The sequence below is a fragment of the Phyllobates terribilis genome, unplaced genomic scaffold, assembly GCF_046119375.1.
Source record: "Phyllobates terribilis strain yellow unplaced genomic scaffold, ASM4611937v1 Scaffold_268__1_contigs__length_2594270, whole genome shotgun sequence".
NCBI classification, from domain to species: domain Eukaryota; kingdom Metazoa; phylum Chordata; class Amphibia; order Anura; family Dendrobatidae; genus Phyllobates; species Phyllobates terribilis.
The window spans coordinates 2,543,396-2,571,138 of NW_027363028.1; the positions used below are offsets into that span (position 1 = coordinate 2,543,396).

The 27,743-nt window shown below is 45.0% G+C and overlaps 1 protein-coding gene across 1 annotated transcript; it reads left to right on the plus strand.

Annotated features, from left to right (window-relative positions):
* Window positions 1-1,537: 1,537 nt before the first annotated feature.
* On the plus strand, window positions 1,538-27,743 carry LOC141219407 (uncharacterized). The gene is made up of 8 exons (XM_073666126.1): window positions 1,538-1,759; window positions 4,627-4,688; window positions 6,548-6,755; window positions 6,885-7,064; window positions 7,148-7,271; window positions 7,355-7,452; window positions 22,772-22,862; window positions 24,583-27,743. The coding sequence occupies exons 1-8, from the start codon at window positions 1,538-1,540 to the stop codon at window positions 25,938-25,940; spliced, it is 2,343 nt and encodes a 780-aa protein (XP_073522227.1). The 3' UTR covers window positions 25,941-27,743.

Here is a 27,743-nt window from a genome sequence, read left to right on the forward strand (position 1 = left end):
AAATATAAATCTGGTATTGCTGTAATCGCACCGACCCGACGAACAAATCGGTCTGATCACTTTTACTGTGCAGCGAATGGCGCAAAAAATATAGAAAAAATTACTGTATTACTGGTTTGTGTTCATTTTAGGTCTGAAAAATCAGCATAAAAAGCGATCAAAAAAATATATGCAAAATGGTACCAAAAAAAATCTGCCACTCGACCCGCAAACAATAATCCATCTTACAGCTGTTTGCCCCAAAAAAAAAAAAGTTACGTGTGTTTTAGTCTAATGTGTATGGGGGCTTTAAAATGTAACTCATTGGACGCTGCCTCTGGCCCGGCCTAATAGACTTTCGTACATTACAGGCCCAGACACCATTATTAGGCATTTCAGTATCGTAGTAACTAGGCAGCCACATACTATTGAGCACTTGGGAAGGGCGGCATTGACCGAACTCTGTCAAACCTTATTAGATGCCATGTTTGCTCTTGACAGCAGTAAGTGGTTAGACTGCCAGGGTTGGTGTAGCAGCCGTACCTGTGCCATCCCTGCGGGGTACATCTGTTCTGGTGCTCAAAAGACTTAATTTCCTTTAAAACAAATGTTTAACTTGTTAAAAAGCAACAAAATGTGTCTTGTGCTTTTTGCAGGTTTTTTTTCTTATTACAAGAATTGTTGGTGCCAATTTTATTTTGAAACATTTTAATATCTGAGAAAAAAAGGTCAGTAAAGTCCACTCAGTCTCAGCCTCGCTCAGATCCAGCCAGAGCAGCCTGGTTCATGAATCAGAAAATAGGAGGAATGACCCAGTTTATCAGGCTATAAACTTGAATAACACACAGCTTTTATTGAGCCATTAAAAAATGCTGCTACCACCATAATAAGTCTTAGTGCACACAAGGATCACAGCTGTCTCGACCTGTGCTTTTCGACGTGCAGTCTTAATCATGGTCTGTCTGAACTGTGGACTAGTGAGCATATAAAGGTAAGTTGTAATTAAAGATAATAGTTATCATGTGCTCACTAGTCTCTGAGGTCAGTATGATTAGCATAGACAAAAGGGAAATAAAAAGGTTAGTGACACATATTATTATCCTCTAAAATGAATATCATTGACATGTAGAAAAAATAAAAATATTTGTGATACAAATCTAGAATAAATATAAAAACTAGCGATATACCATGTCCAAGGTGTAAAGAAAACTGTCACTAATATTGTAGCATTAGATCCTGCCTGAGATTGAAAAATCTCAAGAATTAATAATCTGCTGGGATTTTACAACTCTGGAAATGTATGTGAAAAAGGAGATGATACCAAGGGGATTAAGGCTAAAATAAGTGGCCGCAGCCCTGTATGATGAGACATTACAGAGTGGAACTGCATCCTTAGCGATTGTTCATTGAAGTTGATGGGTTAATCCTGAAATATGAGGAGCTGGAACTTACAAAAAGTAAATCAGAAATAAAAAGTATCCAATCCTCATTGGAAACGTTTGTGCACAACAAGGATTTCACTAGCCATAATGACAAACTGAAAGCTAGTTTAGCGAAGATGGAAGATTTTATTATCAACATTAAAAAAACAAAATTCAGGCATGATAGTGAGGATTACTCACAGAACAAAGTGTATGATTGGGATAAAGGTCCATTTTCTATTCTAAAAAAGCTTCCCTACAAACATACAAAACCTGCCAAAGTCAGTTTCAAGGGTATGGAGGTTTCTACAGATTTTTCATCTACCTTTTCTACATCAGATGAACATTCAGATTCCTCAGTAAGCTCGGCAAGTGAAAATCAGCAATTTATGACCAGCAGAAGTGTCCAGCAAAATACAGGATGGGCCATTTATATGGATACACCTAAAATAAATGGGAATGGTTGGTGATATCAACTTCCTGTTTGTGGCACATTAGTATATGGGAGAGGGAAAACTTTTCCAGGTGGTTGGAGACCATGTCAGCCATTTTGAAGTCGGCCATTTTGGATCCAACTTTATTTTTTTTTAATGGGAATAGGGTCATGTGACACATCAAACTTATTGAGAATTTCATAAGAAAAACAATGGTGTGCTTGGTTTTAACGTAACTATTCTTTCCTGAGCTTTTTACAAGTTTATGACCTCTTATAAAATGTTTTCAAAGTGCTGCCCATTGTGTTGGATTGTCAATGCAACCCTCTTCTCCCACTCTTGATACACTGATAGCAACAACGCAGAAGAAATGCTAGCACAGGCTTCCAGTATCCGTTGTTTCAGATGCTGCACATCTCATATCTTCACAGCATAGACAATTGACTTCAGATGACCCCAAAGATAAAAGTCTAAGGGGGTCAGATCGGGAGACCTTGGTGGCCATTCAACTGGCCCACGTCGACCAATCCACTTTCCAGGAAACTGTTCATGTACGAATGCTCAGACCTGACACCCATAATGTGGTGGTGCACCATCTTGTTGGAAAAACTCAGGGAACGTGCCATCTTCAGTTCATAAAGAGGGCAACACATCATCATGTAGCAATTTCAGATATCCAGTGGCAATGAGGTTGACATTGATGAAGAATGGTCCCACTATCTTTGTACCCCCATATACCACACCATACCATCAAGATACGAGATGTGCAGCATCTGAAACAACAGATACTGGAAGCCTGTGCTAGCATTTCTTCTGCGGTGTTGCTATCAGTGTGTGAGGAGTGGGAGAAGAGGGTTGCATTGACAATCCAACACAATGGGCAGCACTTTGAACACATTTTATAAGTGGTCACAAACTTGTAAAAAACTCATGAAAGAATAAAGTTACATTAAAACCAAGCACACCATTGTTTTCCTTATGATATTCTCAATAAGTTTGATGTCACATGACCCTTTTCCCATTGGAAAAAATAAAGTTGGATCCAAAATGGCCAACTTCAAAATGGCCGCCATGGTCACCACCCATCTGGAAAAGTTTTCCCCCTCCCATATACTAATGTGCCACAAACAGGAAGTTATCACCAACTGTTCCCATTTAATTTAGGTGTATCCATATAAATGGCCCACTCTGTACATCTACTAGCATGCCAAAAAACGGAGGAAGGGGGCGCCGCAAACACAAGTGGAAACAGATATACCACCCGGAACAGAAACCACCGCTATTAGAGCTACCGATTTGGAGTTTGTCCAGTTTTGTGTTATCAGAGGAACAATTATCACTTTTAGTAAAAGGCCTAAGTTTTGCTCCTATCAATGAGTTTGATGTATTAGAGCAATTTTGGATGTTAATAGACTGGCGCAGAACCTTACTGTCAAATGTCATTTTGATAGCTCTGATAATGATGTTGAAAATATTACTGATGTTGCAACAGTTAATTCTGATATTACTCCTAACAAATCTTTTTCAGAACAAAAGGTGTTATTACAATTGAAATCATTGGAGAGGGAATCTATGAAGTCTGATACCTCTCTGAATAGTCTGTTTCATAGGGGAAATCCATCCTTTAATCCACTTCAATCATGTTCCATGGTTTTAGACCACTTTCAGGATCTTATTGAAAAGGATTTGGTTTCTCTAAAAAAAATGAAATCATTTATAGGGGAAATAAAAATAACAATCTAACTAGAAAAGAAAAAATTGCGCTGAGGGAACTCAAAACTAATATGAATTTGACAGTGCGTCAAGCAGACAAGTGGGGCACAATAGTGGTATTAAATTCTATTTAGCTCAAGCTCAATGTGATTGATTTAAGAAACAAAAAACAAGAAACACGGATGTGTATTTGGAACTAACCAGAGACCCCACCAATGATTTCAATATGGAATTATATATATTGCTACAAGAAGGTTTGAGTACAGGAGCCTTGGATAAAAAAAACTTGCAGAACAGCTCTTTGTGGAACATCCTTTCATACCTATATATCATTAATTTCCTAAGATCCACAAAAACACATTTCCTCCACCACTCAGACCAATAGTAGCGGGCTTAGGTTCTATGGGAGAGAGACTGGGTGCGTGGATAGATTTCTATCTTCAACCACTAGTGCATGAAATTCCCAGCTACATTAGGGACTCTAAATTTGTGGCTACTGTATTTGAAGATTTTTCTCTAGCAAGAAAATTATCACTGACTATTATGCGATGTTATACACACGTGGTCAAAATTGTTGGTACCCCTCGTTTAATGAAAGAAAAACCCAAAAAGGTCACAGAAATAACTTGAATTTGACAAAAGTAATAATTAATTAAAAATCTTTGAAGTGATTTGAATACCGGGGAGGTCTATATATGTCTTATTTTTTAATAAGGCTTGGCTTATTGTGAAGGCTACATAGGTATTCCTGTGGGGAATATTACTACAGGGGGTTAATTATCCCTGATAAAATGCTGCTATAAGGGAATCTGCAATGCACTTTATTGTCAGGCCCCCAAATTGGGGAGGCCTGTGAGGCCCTATATGCTGTGTCCTGGAGATATATCCTTTAAAATACCAATTAGGATTATTCATTCCTCTGAGTGAGGTGGATGTATCAACTTAATTAGGGGATCTATGGTGCGCCATTGTTATTATAGAGTGTCTTTTTCTATGCTTTGTGGACAAAAGTGTACTATTCCCTTTATGTATTGTGCTATGGTGATCCTGTCTGGATACGTCCAATCTTCTGTTATTAGGTATTTCTGGGTTGTATTAATGGATTTTCAAGACACCCTCACAGAGTGAATAATAGATTGGGGTGATTTATATATACAGGTTCGGATCACATGCCTATATTTTAGGTCTTTTTCTTGTTACTAAGTATTTGTTGTGAGACTCTTAATAGTTTTAAACGCCAATATTAAAGGATATTTTTTTAATGGGTATTTATTGTAAAAAGGTTTCTAGGCTACCCACGTTATTTATCGATTTTTGTAAATTCAGTGTAACATTCTCTACAACTTATAGTCCGCAGTATAACAAAGTGGTGTCCATTATAAAGAAATACATACAATGTTACACCAGGATCCGGGGCTTAATACAATTCTTACCAAGGATATTGGGTTTGTGGCTGTGGTACCACCCTGTCCCCCAGTCTTTTCCTGAGTGAAGAGCATAGGCTTTCTGAATCTACTACCTGGTTAAACCTTAGTGTTTTTTTCAAATGCGGAGCGAGCCGCTGTAAAGCGTGTTCACACACAGTGATAAAGGATACTTTTACCTCACTGCATAATAATCGTATACACAAAATACATGACCTTATTAATTGCTGCACACTCTGGCTTATATACCTTGTTGAATATATTACATGTAAGATCCAATACATTGGTTGTACTACCGGCCCTTTAATACTACGGGTTAGAGGACACATATCTGATGCGGTTAATCCTTTGGCCACAAATATTTCAGCAGCGTCAACACACTTCCGAACGTTCCATAAATGGGAAGTTTCAGCACTGAAATTTCAAGGCATAGAAAGAGTGTATAGACCTATCCGGGGGGGGAGACCATAGACGCAAACTGCTAAATAGGGAATCATATTGGATTTTTATGTTAGAAACCCGAGTACCCTTTGGATTGAATCTCAGGCAGGATCTAATACTACAATATTAATGACAGTTTTGTTTACACCTTGGACATGGTATATCGCTAGTTTTTATATTTATTCTATATTTGAATCACAAATATTTTTATTTTTTCTACATGTCAATGATATTAATTTTAGAGGATAACAATATGTGTGTCACTAACATTTTTATTTCATTTTTGTCTATGCTAATCATACTGACCACAGAGACTAGTGAGCACATGATAACTATTATCTTTAATTACAACCTACCTTTATATGCTCACTAGTCCACAGTTCAGACAGACCATGATTAAGACTGCACGTCGAAACGCATAGGTCGAGACAGCTGTGATCCTTGTGTGTACTAAGACTTATTATGGTGGTAGCAGCATTTTTTAATGGCTCAAAAAAAGCTATATTTTATTCAAGTTTATAGTCTGATAAGCTGGGTCATTCTTCCTATTTTCTGATTTTAATATCTGCCTTTTTTATGGAGTTTTTCTTGTAATATAGGAAAGCCTAAGGCCAGAAATAAACCCCATAAAACACTGTACATGGAAACTTTGGTATCAAATAACTCCTGTCTTTGTGTTCTTACAAACAAGCTTTTATAAATGCCTCAAACTTCTGAGTGTGAATCAGACCTGAGATCTAACGTGATAGAAGATGACAGTCCGGTGAAGACGGGAAACATTCATATAGACGGCCGGTGGTGATGTAGTCAGTGACTGACTCTGGCCAAATACTTTTATAGAGCCATAGTGGAAGATGAAGATTTCGCCTTCATCATGAAGTAGTTATTTCTCCTGTCACGTGTAATCAATATCTTCTGAAGTATTGCTAATGCCGATTCCAGTGTCCGTAAATGAGATGAGAATTAGCAATAAGGAAGATGAGTCTATGAGAAAGGTATTCAGCTGCAGACTCCGAGGAAGAAACTGCTTGTTGTCTGTGGCCTAAAATATATAGGTTTTATTACTAGATGTAAAGAAGAAAACTAGATACTGTAAAACCTAAATCTCCTCAAATGTTTCCCTTATTATCTCCAGTAATTGTATTATTACACAGGGTTTTCATGACGTTACATCGGCTCAACTTCTCATTCAGGTCTCTGCAATATCGGATCCTCTCAGTGAAGATCTTCTATATAAGAGAATTTTCCTGATTTACCCATCAAAAATGAATATAGACACAGACAAGATGGCTGAGAAAATATTACACCTCACCCTAGAGATCCTCTTCCGGGTTACTGGAGAGGTGAGAGATTCTGATGACATCACATTACATCATTCTTATCTATGGGAATAACAGATGGACAGAACTGGAGAGGTGAGGACTCTGGAAATGTCTGGAGTGAGATTTATGAATGTGTCTCTCCATAACCAGGATTACACAGTAGTGAAGAAGACCTCTAGTGAGCGCTGTCCGGACCCTGTGTCTGAGGGATGGGGAAGAACCCTGAGCCCAATCACGGAGCTTCCACCTCACCCCCTGATACATGAGGACATCAATGACCAGAAGATCCTAGATCTCATCTACAAGATGATTGAGCTGTTGACTGGAGAGGTGACACTGCTGGGAATGCTGGTACATTTTATAGTAAAGCTATGAAGGGATTGGGGGGATAACAGTATCATTGTGTGTGTCAGGTTCCTATAAGATGTCAGGATGTCGCTGTCTATTTCTCCATGGAGGAGTGGGAGTATTTAGAAGGACACAAAGATCTGTACAAGGACGTCGTGATGGAGGTTCCCCAGCCCCTCACATCTCCAGGTAATAGACAGGTCTGAATACACAAGGCCTATAATTATCTGTATGTAAAGAATAAATTCAGTCCCTGTATGTGTTTCTTCCAGATCTATCCAGTAAGAGGACAACACCAGACAGATGTCCCCGTCCTCTTCTTCCACAGGACTGTAAACAAGAAGATCCCAATATTCCTCAGGATCATCAGGTAGATGGAGAGAAGGTGTCCTGAGATCTCTCCTGTGATGTGTATACGGCTGTGAAGGTCTTGTGCTCGGTCTTGATTTATCCACCAGAATTATATGGTTTATACTTGTATAATGAGAATGGTGGAGATGGCTGGATTAGAGCTGATCATTAATGATGAGCGAGTGTATTCGTTACTATTCACACACATAGTACGGTATTGGGGTTACTTGTTATATTGCTAGTATTTGTGTACTCGCCTCGCTATATTCAGATGTCCTGCCCTGCAGTTTTGGCGCCTTCCTTGTAGCCACTAAACATGCTGGGCTTCATAACCAATCATAGTAATACCGCAGACATCTTGGTTGTGGCATTACTGTGATTGGCTGGCCGCCCAGCATCATAGGATCTATTTTTCCAGCACACACAGAAGTAGCATTTTGTGCTGCCTTTTTTTTTTTAGCACCGGTCTATTTTCCCTGCTGTTTTAGGGGTCAGAGCCTGCCTTCTGTCCATATTAGTCTACTTAAAAAAGCTTTTTGTGCCCTACACAAAGCAGTAGTCCAAACATTTCCTACTGCCTCCTACAAAGCACGCACCAGGCCATTTTAACCATTATTTTTGGGGTGACAGCCTGCCTTCTGTCCATATTAGTCCACTTAAAAAGTCATTGAGTGCCCTACACAAAGCAGTAGTCCAAACATTTCCTACTTCCTGTTACAAAGCATGCACCAGGCTATTTTAACCACTATTTTGGGATGTCTGCCTGCCTTCTGTCCATATTAATCCACTTAAAAAATCATTGAATCATTGAGTGCCCTACACAAAGCAATAGTCCAAACATTTCCTACTGCCTGCTACAAAGCACGCACAAGGCCATTTTCCCCGCTGTTTTTGGGGTGTCATCCTGCCTTCTGTCCATATTAGTCCTCTTAAAAAATCATTGAGTGCCTTACACAAAGCAGTAGTCCAAACATTTCCTACTACCTGCTACAAAGCATGCACCTGGCCATTTTAACCACCATTTTGGCTGTGACAGCTAGCTTGGCTTGTGCCATCAACATCTGAAAGTCTGTCAACAAAATGCCAAAAAGCCTGTTTTTAAGGGATGTGGACGTGGTGTTTTCAGTGGTGCACAAGAAGGCACTCAGTCTGTGTCAGGTCAGAAGAAGCTTGATTCATCCACCATGTTCCTGGAAAAATTTCCCGGTCTGGAACGTAAATGTGTTTAGAAGCCACAACAGCGAGAGCAGATTCTGTCTTGGATAGCAGACAAGGCCTCTATGCATTTGTCAAGCAGCAACAAATCTTCCACGACCACACAGTCTACTGTGGATACACAGAAGGCTGGCCCATCCAATCCTGAATTTGGTTCTCCTTCCTCCAACCATTATCAGTCACAGGACACATATGACCCCAAGCTTGGCCACTCTGATTATTTGTTTGGTACGTATCCTTTGGTTGACTCTGGACTATCACCGTGCAGCATTGAAGAGGGACAAGAGGAGGTGGCATGCGTTGATGCTCATATATTTGAGGACCTACGACCAGAAGAAAGCCACTTGGCGTAGCGTCATTTTTTGTCTCCAGAGGTGGAGGCTGATGATGATGAGACACAGTTGCTATCAAGTCAGCCTACAATGTCAACTGGGAAGAAGGATGAGATGGAAGACTAGTTGGTCGATGATGAGTCTACTGATCCGACCTGGACCGTTGGCATGCATAGCCATGACAGCAACACAGAGGAAGATGGATATGTAGCACCAGCACAGGCACCAAGGGGTCGTGGTTTGCCCAGAGTGAGAACTGGGTCAACTGTTTACAAGAGCACCCTCGCTGTGCGCCAAGTCAGGGCAAGGGTGTTCAGCTGCTGTGTGGTATTTTTTTTCTGAAATTCCTTCAGAGAAAAACATTGTAGTCTGTAGCATCTGCCATACCAAGTTGAGCAGAGGCCAGGGCAAGGGCAACCAACATACTCACCATCTAAGGCTCAAGTTTGATGCTTGAAAACCTTCTATTCAGGAGACATAAATACCAAACAAAAATCTAGGTTGGGAAGACATCAGCCTACCACCAGGATATAGGAGTGCTGCCGGACTAAGGCACCCTGAAGGAAAAGCCCCCCCAGAGACGGGCCGCCCTCCGGGCACCCAGTCTTTCATACTCCAGAGAACGTACCTTCACCAGGTCACCTAGGATGTTCCTCCAAACTTCATCTACACTGAGGATTTTACTCTGCATCGAAACTAAAACTCATGCGTTCCACGTGAAATACCTGACCACTACACTTACTATGAATAAAATGGTTCGGTCCCTTCTCCCAAGGTCTCCGAATACTCCATAGGCCCACCCGGCATAGGACAGAGTAGCCAGCCGCGACCAACCAATGGAAGGTCCCACCCTGTTGTACACCTCTGTATTAAAGGTTCATGCTTTCCAGCATGTTAGCACAAGCCTCATGGGGGCAATTCCTGTCCTTGGAGCTCCTGTACTTCAAATTGCCCCTTACACACAGTTTACCTTGGAAGCAGCACCAAGTCAAGTCCCAGTACTTCTTGGGGATCCTGCTAGAATTTAATAAACTCAACCCAACCTCCAGATCCCGACTTGGGCAGTACTTGAGGACCAATGGACTCTGAAAATGAGAAAGCAAGGCCCTCCTATTGAGGAGTTTCCTCGGGAGGGACCTCACCTCCTACATTTCCAGACCCCACCAGTGGATCATTTTGAGAACCGAGGTAACATAAGCCAGGAGATGCCCATGCGGTGTGCGAAGATCCTTCAATCTTCCCCCTGTCTCCCATTCCTGTAAGAAAGGCTGAAACCATCCCTTGTAGGATAATACCCACGGAGGAGCCCTTTCCTTCCAGAGGTTTGCCACGTTAACTTTCAAAAAGGTGTTCACTAGGAACACCATGGGGTTCACCATATCCAACCACCCTAGTCTCCTCGTGCAGTAAGTGACCTCCCGCTTGACTAGGTTCAGTCTATTCCCCCATAACATCTGGAAGAACAGACTGTAGACCCGTGTCCAAAGAGGCTCTAGCAAAACACAGACGCAGCCCAGGTATATTAGCAAGGGTAGCAGGAAAGCTTTGCACAGGCCAACCCTTTCCCTCAGGGTCAGAGGCCAACCCTTTCCCTCAGGGTCAAAGACCAACCCTTCCATTGGTCCACTCTTTGGGTGACACCTTTGATTCTGCCTTCCCAGTTTTTCATGGGGCAATCACCCTGGCTGAATTCGGTGCCCAGGACTTTGGCGTGCTCTTGGGGTTCGGGGAGGGTGTCCGGAAGATCAAACTCAGGATCTCCACCTCTCAGCCAGAGACTTTCACCCTTATCCTGGTTGACCTTGGACCCGGATGCCTCCGAGTAGCGCTCCACTTCTGACATCACCTCCATTGCCTCCTCTTGCGAAGAAACAAAGACGGTGACATCGTCCGCGTAGGCCACTACCCTCAGGATAGCCTCTGTCGCCGCCCTGCCAATCCACACCCCTGCCAAGGATCCAAAATCGATCCTTCTGAGAAAGGGATCAAGTGCAAAGGCGTAAAGCAAAGGGCTAAGAAGACAGCCCTGATGGACACCAGATCCTACCCTGAAAGGTTGTCCAATCCATTCATTTACCAGAGGGAAAGTCTCAGCCCCTGCATACAAGGTCTTAAGCCTCTCCACAAACCCTCCAGGCAGACCATACCTCAAGAGTGGACCAGAGGTACTCATGGTTAACCCGATCAAAGGCTTTTGCCTGATCCAGGGTCAGCAAGAACCCCTTCCAAAGGCCTGCCCTGCCTTGCTCCACGGCCTCTCGTACAACAAGAACAACACTAAAAGTGCTACGGCCAGGAACGCAACAGTGCTGAGCCTTCGAAAGGAGCCGGGGTGCAAACTTCACCAGCCTGTTGAAAAGTATCTTAGCCAAAATCTTCCTGTCCACATTGAGAAGTGCTATGGGACGCCAATTCTCAATGCGTGACGGATACTTACCCTTCGACAAAATGATCAAAGCTGACCTCCTTAATGATCTCGGCAGAGTGCCCGAGGAGAGACACTCATTAAACACCTGAGTCAAGAGGGGGACTAAAGAGTCCCTAAAGGTCCTAAAGAACTCGGATGTTAAGCCATCCAGACCTGGCGACTTTTTGGGTTTAAGCCCATCGATTTCCAGTCTCGTGAGCGGTGATAAGGCTATTATCAGCATAACCATCCCGCTGCTGTGTCTCGTGAAACAAACACTGCATAATCTCAAAGAGGAAGCTTTGAGTGCCCAGCATGTTGATATGAAGCAAGATTTCCCAATGGGTGTTACTATCCAGCCCACCCAATATTCTGAGGCAACAATGAGTGATGAGGAGGAAGATGAGGAGGGAGAGGGCTTGTTTTTCTGTGCTACCGAGGGGACTCGTAATGCTACAGAGGGGACACCCAACCCAAGCTTCATGTCTGTGCAGGCTGGATGGGCTGGAGAGGAGGTGGAGGAGGAAGAGGAGGCGAGTCAGCGTGAGGATAGGATGGTTATTTTTTCTACAGTTGGGGACACAGAACATTTACCGTTTTGCAGCTTGGCCTACATGGCACAGTACATGTGTAAGTGTCTGTGGCAAGACCCTCGCGTGATACACATTTTATCCAACAACCTATACTGCTTGGCCACCTTTCTCGATCCACGTTACAAGGAGAAATTTCCTTCTCTCCTTTTGGAGTCACCAAAGAGTTTTACAATGGAATCGTTTAAGAAGGCCGTTGTAGATTAGTTGCTGAAAACATCACCCTCAGACAATGCTGGTGGCAGAGGTACCAGCTCTTTTCAACACCAAGGGATAATGGGGAGAGACACGAACACCAACGGATTTGGGGGGAAAATGTGCACAAATTGGGCAATTTTCAATTTACCAGCACAACAGCAAGGGCTATCTGTGCCTGTAACAATGCCAAGGAGGGATAAGTTGCAGAACATGGTCAAGGGTTACTTAAGTGACCATACTTGGTCCTTTCTGACACTTCAGTTCCCTTTTAATTATTGGGTGTCTAAACTGAAGACTTGGCCCAACCTCTCTTTATATTCCTTGGAGATGCTGGCCTGCCCGGCTGCTACTGTGGTATCTGAGCGTGTTTTCAGTTCCGCTGGGGCAATCATCACTGATAGGCGCACACGCCTCTCCACGGAAAATGCAGAGAGACGTACTGATTAAATTCAACAAGGACTGGATATCTCCACAGTTTGTAATCCCTCCAGATGACAGCAAGCCAACCTAAATTCACCAAAAATGCATATTCTTGCTACTGCTGTTAACGTCACCCCCTTCCCATAAAAACCAGATTCCTTCCTTCGTCAAACATGACTCAGCCCATAGGGCTAATTTTTTCAAACCCTATGCACATTGTGCAGTGGACAAACCAGGACACTATTCCTACTCCAGCCTAACTGCTATTTGTGATTTGAGGCCTTTGTGATGGTGGCTTCCTGCGTCAACCATGACTCAGCCCATAGGGCTAATTTTTACAAACCCTATGCACATTGTGCAGTGGACAAATCTGGAATGTACAGGGGTCCTACCAAACTAATATTTGTCATTGGAGGCCCTTGTCACAGGTTGTGTCACATTGAGACTGAGATATTCAATAGAAATGTACTGTCAGTCACCCTATTTGGCAAAAAATATGCCTAGCTTGTACCTCATTGTGACTGAGATAGAGGATACATATTCAATAGAAATTTACAATGACTGTTGATGACCGACTGATGGCCCTCTGAAAACTTGAATTGAGGGCCACAACTTCTACAGTACTCCATCGTAGATAATGTTTGACAAGGGAAGCCCTTGTCAAGGAATCTCCCTGCACCTATGACACAGCCCCCAGGAGTAATTTTTGGAAATACGATGCACATTCTGCACTTGACCAAGTAGTACAGTATCAAGAAGTCTTCTCTACCTATATAATCTTGGGAATATTGACAATCAAAATCTCTGAGCCATTTGGAGAAGCTTCTCCAATCCATCCTGGAGGGGGGGCACCATATATCCTTTGTCCATTGACTTGCACAAGTGATATATTTGAGCTCGTCATCCAGTTGTCTACTGCAGCTTTATTTTTCCAGTTCACTGAGTTCAGCCATACCAGAGGATCGCAGGCCGCACTCACTTCTACCTTCTAGTACTCCATATCTCGTTGCCTTTTTCTCTATAGTCTCTGCCCTTAAATGAGTTAAATAATAGCGTGAGGGCCCTACAATATGAATAAGTGAGGGCACTCTCAAATGTACACAAGAGGGACCTCCAAAAATCTCTAGAGGAGGGCACTTCAAAATGTATGTTACAGGGACACACGAGGGTTCTCACAAAACTCAGCTTTCCTGCCTACTGCAGAGCCTCTGAACATTTGAATATACAGTGCCTACAAGTAGTATTCAACCCCCTGCAGATTTAGCTGGTTGACACATGCGGAATTAACTTAGCATTGTGACATTTGTACTGTAGATCAGCCTGGAAGTGGGAAATGCACTGCAGCAAATTTTTTTTTTTTGTTTTGTTTTGTTTTTAAAACGTTAAAAGTTAATTCAGAGTGTCATTTATTATTCAACCCCTCAAACCACAAGAATTCTGTTTGGTCCCCCTAAAGTATTAAGAAGTAGATCAGGCACCAAGAATAATGTGCTTCACATGTGTGGATTAAAGATCTCTTTTGCCAGCCTTTTCTGACTATTTAAGACCCTCCCCAAACTTGTGAACAGCACTCAGACATGGTCAACATGGGAAAGACAAAGGAGCATTCCAAGGCCATCAGAGACCAGATCGTGGAGGGTCACAAGGCTGGCAAGGGGTACAAAACCCTTTCCAAGGAGTTGGGCCTACCTGTCTCCACTGTTGGGAGCATCATCCGTAAGTGGAAGGCTTATGGAACTACTGTTAGCCTTCCACGGCCAGGACAGCCTTTGAAAGTGTCCTCCCGTGCCGAGGCCAGGCTTGTCCGAAGAGTCAAGGCTAACCCAAGGACAACAAGGAAGGAGCTCCGGGAAGATCTCATGGCAGTGGGGACATTGGTTTCAGTCAATACCATAAGTAACGTACTCCACCGCAATGGTCTCCGTTCCAGACTGTAGTGCCGGCGTCCCTGCCCTCTGCTAGGCAGGGACGCTGTTCCCCTCACCGCTCTGCTCCGTGCCCGGCGTCCCTCTCCCGCTCTGCTGGCAGCGCGCGCTCCTTCCCGGCCACTGTGCTTAGGGCGCGCGCGCGCGCCCTCCCTCCCTCTTAAAGGGGCCGCGCGCGCCGTCCTAAGGAGTCCCCGGCCAATGGGCGGAGGACTTTACCATATATAAGGCACCTCCTCCAAAATGGAGGTGCCCGAGCAATGTTGTTGCACCGTTCTACTCTGCTTCAGCCCTCAGGTCCCGTTGCCAGTTACCTGCCAGTTACCTGCCAGATTCCTGCCAGCTTGCTGTCCTAATCCTGCCTGATTTCCTGTTACCTGCCTGCCTGCCTGAGGTCCGACGGTCTGCCTTACAACTCCGGTCAGTCTGTCTAAGGACCAACTTGCCCGCTCACCTGGGAGCGCACATCAGCTACCTGCCTGCTTGCCTGAGGTCCGACGGTCTGCCTTACAACTCCGGTCAGTCTGTCTATGGACCAGCTTGCCCGCTCACCTGGGAGCGCTTCTCCGCTACCTGCCTGCTTGCCTGCCCGGAGGCTCCGCTGTCACGTGCTGTGACCACCAGCTATTCCAGACTCTTGCCCGCTCACCTGGGAGCGCTTCTCCGCTACCTGCCTGCTTGCCTGCCCGGAGGCTCCGCTGTCACGTGCTGTGACCACCAGTTATTCCAGACTCTTGCCCGCTCACCTGGGAGCGCTTCTCCGCTACCTGCCTGCTTGCCTACCTGGAGGCTCCGCCGTCACGTGCTGTGACCACCTGCTATTCCAGAGACTCTCGCTTGCTCACCTGGGAGCACACATCCTCCATCTGCCTTGCTAGCCTACCTGGAGGTTCAGCCATCACAGGTCGTACCTACCCTTTACCTAGAGACTGCCCCGGTCACTTGCCGTGACCTCCAGCCCGTTCTTCCAGAGACTGCCCCGGTCACTTGCCGTGACCTCCAGCCCGTTCTTCCAGAGACTGCCCTGATCACTTGCCGTGACCTCCTGCCCGTACACCCAGAGACTGTCCCGGTCACCTGCTGTGACTGCCTGCCTGGTCGCCACCCGCTCCCTTACAAGGACCGCTCCCTTGTATAGTAGCCCAGAGGTTCCGCCTCCCAGACCCGTTACAGTTTGCTCGGGCCATGGAACCCGGTGGCACCCAAGCTCCCTCGCTCTCGGACCTGTGTCATGAACTGTCCCGTCAAAGGTCCCAACAGGAGTCCATCCTGGGTCACCTGCGGAATGTCAATACTCGCCTGGACACTCTGACTGCTCCACCAACAACCTCCGCCAGTGCCATGTCTCGCAATCCGGCAGCTCCGCTGTCCACTAACACCATGATATCCTACTCCGGACCTCGGCTTTCTGCACCTCCTCGCTTCGGAGGCGACTCAGCCCAGGCTCGGGGCTTCATAAATCAGTGCACCCTGCACTTTGAACTATTGTCCCACCAGTTTAACTCCGACCGAGCCAAAATTGCATTCATCATGTCCCATCTCACCGGGGAGGCCCTGGCCTGGCTAAATCCTCTATGGGAGAGAGGAGACCCCCTGGTGTCCAACTTGCCTGCTTTTCTCACGGCTTTCCGGAAAGTCTTCGACGAACCCGGACGGAAGACCTCATCCGCATCATCGTTGCTACGCCTCCGTCAGGAAAGTCTCACCGTGGGCCAATATGCCATACGGTTCCGTACCCTTGCCTCGGAGCTGGCCTGGGATAACGACGCTCTGGTTTCCGTCTTCTGGGAGGGTCTGTCCGGCCGTATTAAAGATGAACTTGCCGGTCGGGACATTCCTACCACTCTCGATGACTTAATAACTCTTGCCACCCGGATTGACCTACGGTTCCAGGAGCGTGCCAGAGAGGTCACCCGTGAGAGGAGGTTACCACGTCTAGCTCCTACTTTTCAGAAACCCATCACTCCATCTGTCTCTAACCAGGTACACCCTCCTGAGCCTATGCAGGTCGACCAGACCAAGATGGTCAAGACCCGTCAGGACTTACGCCGTGCCGAGGGGACCTGCTTCTACTGTGGCAGTAAGGAGCACCGGATCCGTGCCTGCCCGGAGAGGTCGGGAAACGCCTGTGTCTAGGTTCGCTCAGAGAGGTCCACCTAGACAAGAATAAATCCTTTCCATCCCTGCTGTTGTCAGTTTCAATCGTCTACGGGGAGAACCGTTATTTCGAACTAGCCCAACTGGACTCTGGAGCAGCCGGGAATCTTATTTCACAGTCCCTGGTAGAGAAATACCGCATCCCACCAAACCTCTGGCTGTACCCTTGTCTGTTGCTGCTGTGGATGGGGGGCTCTTACCACGCCCCATCCAACTCATCACCGAATCCATTACTCTGCAGGTGGGAATGCTGCATTCTGAAAGTATCTCCTTCCATGTTCTGCCTGGACTCTCTCACGCCCTCTTGCTAGGCCTACCTTGGCTCCAGAAACATGCACCCGTTCTTGACTGGCAGACCGGAGAAGTCCTTCGCTGGGGACAGGGCTGCCATAAGACCTGTCTGGTTCCCGTTCATCCCGTCCGTCCTTCTCCTACCCCAGCTAATCTACCTGGACTTCCGATTCCTTATTGGTCTTATGCTGATGTCTTTAATAAAAAGGAGGCAGAGACACTACCCCCTCATAGACCATACGACTGCCCTATCGACCTGTTACCTGGTACTTCTCCTCCCCGTGGGCGTATTTATCCATTATCCGCTGCTGAGACCCGATCGATGTCCGAATATATTGAGGAGAATCTGGCCAGGGGATTCATCCGGAAATCTACCTCCCCGGCGGGAGCAGGCTTCTTTTTCGTCAAAAAGAAGGACGGCTCTCTCCGTCCCTGTATAGACTATAGAGGCCTTAACCAGATCACGGTGAAGAATAAGTACCCCCTTCCGCTCATTCCGGAGTTATTTGATCGTCTGAGGGGGGCTAGAATCTTCACCAAACTGGACCTCCGTGGGGCGTACAACCTGGTTCGTATCCGTCAGGGGGATGAATGGAAGACGGCATTCAACACCCGGGACGGCCACTATGAATATCTGGTAATGCCCTTTGGCCTCTGTAACGCTCCTGCCGTCTTTCAAGAGTTGGTCAATGACATCTTCCGGGACCTTCTCTACTCCTGCGTAGTGGTGTACCTGGACGACATCTTGGTCTTCTCTCCGGATCTCCAGACTCACCGGAGGGATGTTCGTCAGGTCCTGCTCAGGCTCAGGCAGAACCATCTCTACGCTAAATATGAGAAGTGCCTCTTTGAGCAGACCTCGCTTCCGTTTCTGGGCTACATTATCTCTCAGACCGGCCTACAAATGGATCCTGAGAAACTGTCTGCCATCGAGAAATGGCCCCAGTGGTTGAAGGCTATTCAACGGTTCCTGGGCTTCGCCAACTATTACCGCCTCTTCATCCCGCACTTCTCTTCCCGGACTGCCCCAATTTCCGCGCTCACCCGTAAGGGTACTAATCCCAAAGAGTGGCCGCCCGAAGCAGAGGAGGCCTTTCTTTCCCTAAAACAGGCCTTCTCTTCCGCCCCGGTGCTGCATCGCCCGGACGGCAACAAGCAGTTCTTCCTGGAAGTTGACGCCTCCTCCTCTGGAGCCGGAGCGGTACTTACTCAAAAATCATCTTCCGGGAGAATAGTAACTTGTGGCTTCTTCTCCAAACTCTTCTCCTCTTCTGAGCGCAACTATTCCATAGGAGACCGAGAGTTATTGGCCATCAAGCTGGCGTTGGAGGAGTGGCGTTACCTACTCGAGGGGGCTCTTCATCCGGTAATAATTTACACTGACCACAAGAACTTGGCTTACCTCCAGCATGCCCAGAGACTTAACCCGCGCCAAGCCCGGTGGTCCTTGTTTTTTGCTCGCTTTGATTTTGTTCTTCATTTTCGCCCGGCAGACAAAAACGTCAAAGCAGACGCCTTGTCCCGATCCTTTCTGTGTCCGATCTCGAGGAAGAACCTAAACATATCATCGATCCCGCCAGAGTAATGCAGGTGGCTCCCGTGAGTCTAAATCGTCTCCCTCCCGGTAAGACGTTTGTTTCAGTACCTGATCGGGAGAAGATCCTACACTGGGGCCATTCGTCTAAACTAGCTGGCCACGCCGGTCAGAAAAAGACCCTCCAGCTTATTGCCCGGCACTATTGGTGGCCTACCCTGCACAAGGACATAATAGACTTTGTTTCTGCCTGTGTGTCCTGTGCCCGCAACAAAGTCCCGAGACATCTGCCAGCCGGACGCCTCCTTCCGCTTCCTGTACCTGCTGCCCCCTGGCAGCATATAGCAATGGACTTTATAACTGATCTCCCCGTCTCTGCCGGTTGTACGGTCATTTGGGTGGTCGCTGACCGCTTTTCCAAGATGGCTCACTTTATTCCCCTGCCAGGCCTTCCGTCTGCACCCGAGCTGGCTAAAGACTTTATCCGCCACATCTTCCGTCTTCATGGCCTGCCCCTCCACATCGTGTCGGATCGTGGGGTACAGTTCACCTCACGTTTCTGGAGAGCCACTTGTAAACTACTAGACGTCACCCTGGACTTCTCTTCCGCTTACCACCCACAGTCCAATGGTCAAGTGGAGCGGATCAATCAGAACCTGACCAGTTACCTCCGGCACTTCGTTAATGCCCACCATTCTGACTGGGTGGATCTCCTACCATGGGCCGAGTTCTATTATAATAATCACGAGAGCGAATCCTCCTCCAAATCCCCGTTTTTTGTAGTCTTTGGTCAGCATCCTCGGATTCCTTTTCCTGTCTCCACCTCTGTGGACAACCCGGCTGCGGAATCTCTCGTTAGCAAATTTTCCTCCATATGGGAGAGTACCCGGTCCGCACTCCTTCTGTCATCCGAGCGTATGAAAAGACACGCTGACAAAAAACGCCTGGATCCTCCACAATTTCGTCCAGGAGATAAAGTCTGGCTCTCATCTAAATATGTTCGACTCAAGATACCTTCTTACAAGTTAGGGCCTCGGTTCATCGGTCCTCTGGAGGTCATCAGTCAGATCAACCCGGTGGCCTATAAATTGAAACTCCCGGCCAACTTACGGATCCCTAACTCCTTCCATGTATCTCTCCTCAAACCCGTGGTGCTTAACTCTTTTTCCAAGTCTACAGGTACGCCTCCTGCTCCGGTTTCTGCTGAGGACGAGTTTGAGGTAGAGAACATTCTTGCCACCAAAAGGGTAAGAGGAAAGACCTTTTTTCTGGTAGATTGGAAGGGGTTTGGTCCTGAGGAGAGAACGTGGGAGCCCCGGGAGAGCATCCATGCCCCTCTCATCCTAGCTAAATTTCTATCTGGCCTAAAAAAGGGGGGGCCTAAAGGGGGGGGTACTGTAGTGCCGGCGTCCCTGCCCTCTGCTAGGCAGGGACGCTGTTCCCCTCACCGCTCTGCTCCGTGCCCGGCGTCCCTCTCCCGCTCTGCTGGCAGCGCGCGCTCCTTCCCGGCCACTGTGCTTAGGGCGCGCGCGCGCGCCCTCCCTCCCTCTTAAAGGGGCCGCGCGCGCCGTCCTAAGGAGTCCCCGGCCAATGGGCGGAGGACTTTACCATATATAAGGCACCTCCTCCAAAATGGAGGTGCCCGAGCAATGTTGTTGCACCGTTCTACTCTGCTTCAGCCCTCAGGTCCCGTTGCCAGTTACCTGCCAGTTACCTGCCAGATTCCTGCCAGCTTGCTGTCCTAATCCTGCCTGATTTCCTGTTACCTGCCTGCCTGCCTGAGGTCCGACGGTCTGCCTTACAACTCCGGTCAGTCTGTCTAAGGACCAACTTGCCCGCTCACCTGGGAGCGCACATCAGCTACCTGCCTGCTTGCCTGAGGTCCGACGGTCTGCCTTACAACTCCGGTCAGTCTGTCTATGGACCAGCTTGCCCGCTCACCTGGGAGCGCTTCTCCGCTACCTGCCTGCTTGCCTGCCCGGAGGCTCCGCTGTCACGTGCTGTGACCACCAGCTATTCCAGACTCTTGCCCGCTCACCTGGGAGCGCTTCTCCGCTACCTGCCTGCTTGCCTGCCCGGAGGCTCCGCTGTCACGTGCTGTGACCACCAGTTATTCCAGACTCTTGCCCGCTCACCTGGGAGCGCTTCTCCGCTACCTGCCTGCTTGCCTACCTGGAGGCTCCGCTGTCACATGCTGTGACCACCTGCTATTCCAGAGACTCTCGCTTGCTCACCTGGGAGCACACATCCTCCATCTGCCTTGCTAGCCTACCTGGAGGTTCAGCCATCACAGGTCGTACCTACCCTTTACCTAGAGACTGCCCCGGTCACTTGCCGTGACCTCCAGCCCGTTCTTCCAGAGACTGCCCCGGTCACTTGCCGTGACCTCCAGCCCGTTCTTCCAGAGACTGCCCTGATCACTTGCCGTGACCTCCTGCCCATACACCCAGAGACTGTCCCGGTCACCTGCTGTGACTGCCTGCCTTACAATGACCGCTCCCTTGTATAGTAACCCAGAGGTTCCGCCTCCCAGACCCGTTACACAGACGAGCCCGTAAGGTACCTTTACTTTCAAAGCGTCATGTCAAGGCTCGTCTACAGTTTGCTCATGATCACTTGGAGGACTCTGAGACAGACTGGTTCAAGGTTCTATGGTCTGATGAGACCAAGATCGAGATCTTTGGTGCCAACCACACACGTGACGTTTGGAGACTGGATGGCACTGCATACGACCCCAAGAATACCATCCCTAGAGTCAAGCATGGTGGTGGCAGCATCATGCTGTGGGGCTGTTTCTCTGCCAAGGGGCCTGGCCATCTGGTCCGCATCCATGGGAAGATGGATAGCACGGCCTACCTGGAGATTTTGGCCAAGAACCTCCGCTCCTCCATCAAGGATCTTAAGATGGGTCGTAATTTCATCTTCCAACAAGACAACGACCCAAAGCACACAGCCAAGAAAACCAAGGCCTGGTTCAAGAGGGAAAAAGTCAAGGTGTTGGAGTGGCCTAGTCAGTCTCCTGACCTTAACCCAATTGAAAACTTGTGGAAGGAGCTCAAGAATAAAGTCCACATGAGACACCCAAAGAACCTAGATAACTTGGAGAAGATCTGCATGGAGGAGTGGGCCAAGATAACTCCACAGACCTGTGCCGGCCTGATCAGGTCTTATAAAAGACGATTATTAGCTGTAATTGCAAACAAGGGTTATTCCACAAAATATTAAACATAGGGGTTGTATAATAATTGACCCACACTTTTATGTTTAAAATTTAATAAAATTCAACTGAGCAACATAACTTTTTGGTTTGTAAGATTTATGCTTCTGTTCATAAAACCTACTCTCGTTTGCAGTTTGAAGGCTCTAACTTATTTGCATCTTATCAAACCAGCTAAATCTGCAGGGGGTTGAATACTACTTGTAGGCACTGTAGGGCCGCAGTATCACATGGTGGTGGAGTAGGAGGAAGAGGGTCAACCCAACGCTAAAATGGGCACATTGTAAACTGCTATTGAATATGTATTCCACTATCTGACTGTCAATGATGGAGGGACCACCCAAATGTTTAAGTAACAGCTGTCCCTCCAAAACGCATGTTACAGAGCCACCTGAGGCCTCTCAGGTCAAAGATCAACATACCTACTAGTATGTTCTAGCTGTGCTTGTAAAGTGCTGGGGAATAGAGAACTAAAAATGATGTATGACAGAGGGACCTACAAAATGTATAAGTCAGAGCCCTCCCAATTGTAAAAGGCGAAAAAAAGCCACAACAGTATGTGTGAACAAACACTGAAAGGGATATTTTTTTGGTTTCTCTGGTTTATTTAGCCTTATATACAAGTGATTGTGCAGGAAAAACTGTTTCTTAACCTTTTTGGCCTGTTAAATGCAATTTAGGTTAGGTTTGGAAGTTGTTCTTGTGTGTCTGTAAGAGTGGCGTAATAATGCAACAAACTTATTCCCAGAAACCATATGTGAGTCAGAAATGCATGCAGGCACATTCTCCAGGCTCTTCTATTCTGTTTCATCACTTCCCCATCGATTTCAGCCTTTTCCTAAGGGCCCCAGGCCCCTTAGTAGGGTCCAGCTGAAAATTACTCGCATTTCTTATTGACTTACATTGTAATAATCGCGTATTCGTTCCGAATACCGAGTATAAAGTACTCGTTACGAGTATAGCGATTACGAATATAACGGTACTCGCTCATCACTACTGATCATAGATATGACTTCTCCATCTGTCTGTGACTTGTACAATATTTGTTTCAGGGTGAAGATCTGACCCATATTAATACTACAGAGACATATGTGAGGGGTAACGAGCGGTGTAAAGAGGAGATTCCTACAGATAACCGTCCAGGTGAGTAGTAACCACTAAATGCAGAGAAGTCACAGATTCTTCTCAGTCGCAGGCTGTGGCTGGTTTACCGGTCATGTAGTCCAGCTGTATCACAATCGTGTGATCACCATTTTGCATCTAGACCAAAACATTGTCCTTCACCAAAAACTGTTCAAATGACTTTGGGCATTGAAATCCCTTTTTCAATAGAACTTACAACCTGGAAGATCCACCTACCAACTTAAATTAGAAGATCCTGGTTCTTACCTGCCCAAATCTGTAAACTACCAATCCAAATGACAGCATATGTAGAAAGTGCTGACAAGTTAGAAAATCACAAGTTAGAAAAATATTATGATGGGCCTGTGAGAGAAAGCAGAGGGTAATGATGCTGTTGGCTTCTTAGAATCCTGATATCTTATTGGATGAATATATCTTTTATGATCGACAACATTAAACGTGCAGTGAGGGCCAAGTGTGAATTTCTGTATAATAACAGCAGAGTTTCCCTTTACCCTGACTTTTCAATTTCTTTTTAAACCAAATAACTTCAAATAGATAAAGTATACAAAAAAACATTACACCTGTGCCATGATATATCTCTAATATGTGAGTGGCTGATGGATGGCTGTAAAAAAATTTATTCATGCCTGTAGGAGATATGTTGGCATGACTCGAGCCCTGGTTTCATGGATTCACTCCACGTCATAAATTATATTATCAATTCTAAAGAATTTAGATACAATTTATCCTGAAATGGGGAGCACTAATACTTTCTCTAAATTTAAGGCACCTCAGCTCTGCACTATTATAAAAAGTTCTCATTAAATGTATATTTCTTCTTGAAACTCATTTGACAGAAAATATTGGCCCTTACTATATTTTAAATTGCCAGGAGCTACCAAGAAGCATACTCTAATTATCCCAGAGAGGCTTCTCCACTAGTTACTTTTACTTTTTTTTATCTTTTCATTAGATGTGTTATTGTCTATAGTCAAAGTTTTGCCCATCACCCTTTAACCCCTCTACATGGATCTGTACATACACAAAGACCCCTAGACTTGCACTTGATGTTGCCTGCTGTTCTGTGGTGTGTGATGACAAGAAGAATAGTCAGGTTGCCGGATCAGAACCATGAGGGCAGAGAAAATACAAAATCAGAAGACACAATAGTAGTCAGAAAACTGGCTGGGATCACAAGAAGAAACTAAGAAGAAAATACACAACACGGGAGCTGAACACAGAAGACTTAACCAGCGGAGAACAAGGCTGTATCAGGCAGCTTCTGGCATTATGCATGAGCTTTAGTAGGGTGTGGTGCTTTCTATTTGGTAGGGAGCATATTTGACTTTGGAAGAGCGGATTTTGCTGGATTGGTTTATGGAAGTCATGTTGCTTTTCAAGAGTTTTTGAGCCACTAATGATGTGGAAACCTCTGTTTTTCCATTGGCAGATGATGGACCTGAGTGGAGGCTTGTTTTTTGTGATATGAGTAGAAATTTTTATTGGTATCATTTTCGCATTTTCATATTTGGGAGGCAGAATGAACAAACAGTTGAACATCAAGCTCTACTGGTTCATGCTATGAGGTTTTCTATTAGACTGTGAACTGTCATTGTCTTGGTGAATAATTCAATATTTTTACATAACTTGCCATTTGTACCAACAGTTTAAGTAGAGATGTTCAAAAATATAAATTTCAAGAATATTTTATTCAAATATAATATTTTTTTTTACTTAGATGACTGTACTAGGAGATCAGAGGGACGGCTGACATCTTCAATTTTCAAATCAGATGAGGTTGAGTTCTCACAGGATACAATTGAAGGGAATGCTATTACTCCAAATATACCATCATCCCTTCACAGCAAAGATGTGTCATCTGATCCTTTGAAACAGGTCCTATCTTCTGATTCATTACCGACTACTAAGGAAAATAAAAGTCACAAAATAAGCATTAAAAAACTAACTGCTCCTAAAGCTAAGAAGCCATTTGCACGGTCAGAATATGGAAATAGTTTTCCCCTCAAAAAGTTTTTTCTTAAACATCAAAAAATTGACACAGCAAAGAATAGATTTTCTTGTTTCAAGTGTATGAAATGTTTTAACAAGAAAGCAAATCTTCTTAGTCACCAAAGAACTCACACAGGGGAGAAGCCTTTTTCATGTTCAGAATGTGGGAAATGTTTTAACCGGAAAGCGAATCTTGATAGACATCAGAGAACTCACACAGGAAAGATGCCTTTTTCATGTTCAGAATGTGGGAAATGTTTTAACCAGAAATCAGATCTTGTTAAACATCAGAGAACTCACACAGGGGAGAAACCTTTTTCCTGTTCAGAATGTGGGAAATGTTTTAACCAGAAATCAGATCTTGTTAAACATCAGAGAACTCACACAGCGGAGAAGCCTTTTTCATGTTCAGAATGTGGGAAATGTTTCACAGGGAAATCAAATCTTGTTAAGCACCAGAGAACTCACACAGGAGAAAAGCCTTTTTCATGTTCAGAGTGTGCAAAATGTTTTACATGGAAATCAGATCTTGTTAAACATCAGAGAATTCACACAGGGGAGAAACCTTTTTCATGTTCAGAATGTGGAAAATCTTTTAACCGGAAAGCGCATCTTTATAGACATCAGAGAACTCACACAGGAAAGATGCCTTTTTCATGTTCAGAATGTGGGAAATGTTTTAAGCAGAAATCAGATCTTGTTACACATCAGAGAACTCACGCAGGGGAGAAGCCTTTTTCATGTTCTGAATGTGGAAAATGTTTTAACCGGAAAGTGAATCTTGATAGACATCAGAGAACTCACACAGGAAAGATGCCTTTTTCATGTTCAGAATGTGGGAAATGTTTTAAGCAGAAATCAGATCTTGTTACACATCAGAGAACTCACACAGGGGAGAAGCCTTTTTCATGTTCAGAATGTCGGAAATGTTTTAGCCAGAAATCAAATCTTCTTAGTCACCAGAGAACTCGCACAGGGGAGAAGCCTTTTTCCTGTTCAGAATGTGTGAATTTTTTTAACCGGAAAGCGCATCTTGATAGACATCAAAGAATTCACATAGGGGAGAGGCCTTTTTTATATCCTTAATGTGGAAAATGTTTTACTTGAAAAGACACACTTTTAGCAAGAATAAATCTTGCTATAGACTGGAGGTAGCTTCCTGTGACCGAGAACAGTGACACCGTGTCCTTCCTGATCAGTGAGAGAACTGCTCTCTCCTCAAGCCCCACACTTATCTAACTGATTGGTGCAGAGGAGGAGAGGAAGGTACCGGGACCTGTACAGAGGCTTCATGTCCTGACTGAGTAGCTGAAGAACCTAGCTCATGGACCTTTCAGATCATGTAACACTGTTTTACATATTTTTAAAAGTTGTCAGGTTCCGTTATGAACTGAGCCATTTCTTAATGAGTTTGACCTCCTAAATTCAAATTGGACAATGAGTTTCCCTTTTACTGCTACATATAATTAATGATAAAAGTTTCAGTACTTTGAAACATTATTATTTTTGTAAATATACAGATGCAGAATATTTTGTTATGCCAATTTTCTGATATTTATTTAGAGAAAACTTAGAAACAATTCAAATAACTAAAACCTGTCTAAACCCTATTGCGAATTTTGAACAGTTATAGAAATTGCATTGCACCATAAAATTAATCCTCATTCAGTGACAACTGTTTTTTGCTTGTTTCTTGTACTCCTGTATCGGATCATCTCTTAAAATTATGGAACAGTAATCTGCAAGCATTGATGAAGTTCATTTTCCTTGATATCTTTTCTACATAGCTGCAATATCTTGGTTAGATCTCTCATCATCCTCGTCTCTCACAGTTTGGTGTAAGAAAATTCTAGAATGTAAGAAATTAATCATTAAGGACATGTTACAGCCAAGATCCTTATGTTTTGAGGAGAAATAACACCAACTCTTCATAGTTACTGTATCTGCTCGAGTTTGCCAAAAGTTAGTTACCACAAATGCAAATGTCAACCATACAGACTTTTTGTTGGCCTGGAACAAATGAAGAAACTCCTCATCTTGAAGAAGCTTACGAATCTGTATTCCAATAAAGAATCCTTCTTTTATTTGCTTCACTTAACCTTTGAAAGTTATCAATCAGATGCATGAATGCTTTTACATTTTTATCCATAGCCTTTACAAAGTTCTTCATTAGGCCCAACTTGATAAGATTTTGTTACCACCATTGCCTAGGTGGGTCCTCAACTTCTTGATGCAGGACAGTTTATTCCCTTGCTGAAGTGAATGTCGGAGAGGCCAGTCACTTTTTTTGTACAATATTCCCTTGCACGACTATCCCACTCACACAGAAAGCAGCAGTACTTTTGTGCAACAACTCTAACGACATATGTGAATAAGCAGATGTAGGAGCTCCTGCCGAGAATCTAGCCATTTATCCATACAGGACCTGACGACCATTTTGAAAATCGTCATACATCTACCAGTTAACCTTCTGAGTGTGGAGGTACTTTGCTCCAGGAGAAAAAAATGTCCAGGAAAAGCCACATAAAGACTGCGGGAGAAGCAGGCTTTCAGCTCCAAGATGACACCATGGTCGTCACGCTGGAGACAGATTGAGCAGGGGAGACGAGGAGGAGGGAAGTGGTATATTTCCCTATTTACTCCACATGAATAATTATCAGAAATTATTATACTAATATGTGACAGAAGATATTCTTATAATAGTTACAACTGTCACATTCATGATTATCCACAGTGTCTAAACTGTATAATTAATTATATTCAACTGAATTAGAATGTAGCGGTGACCCACAATGATTTCTTATAATTATTCATGTGGAGTAAATAGGGAAATATACATCTAAAAGGGACAGCACAATATAATTCCCCACCTCCAACTTTGAGGGACAT

Coding starts and splice junctions, on each gene's coding strand:
- LOC141219407 (XM_073666126.1), top strand. CDS start 1,538: ATGGAAGATTTTATTATCAACATTAAAAAAACAAAATTCAGGCATGAT. Junction 7,272..7,354: donor CCAGCCCCTCACATCTCCAG/GTAATAGACAGG, acceptor TGTTTCTTCCAG/ATCTATCCAGTAAGAGGACA. Junction 7,453..22,771: donor ATATTCCTCAGGATCATCAG/GTAGATGGAGAG, acceptor TATTTGTTTCAG/GGTGAAGATCTGACCCATAT.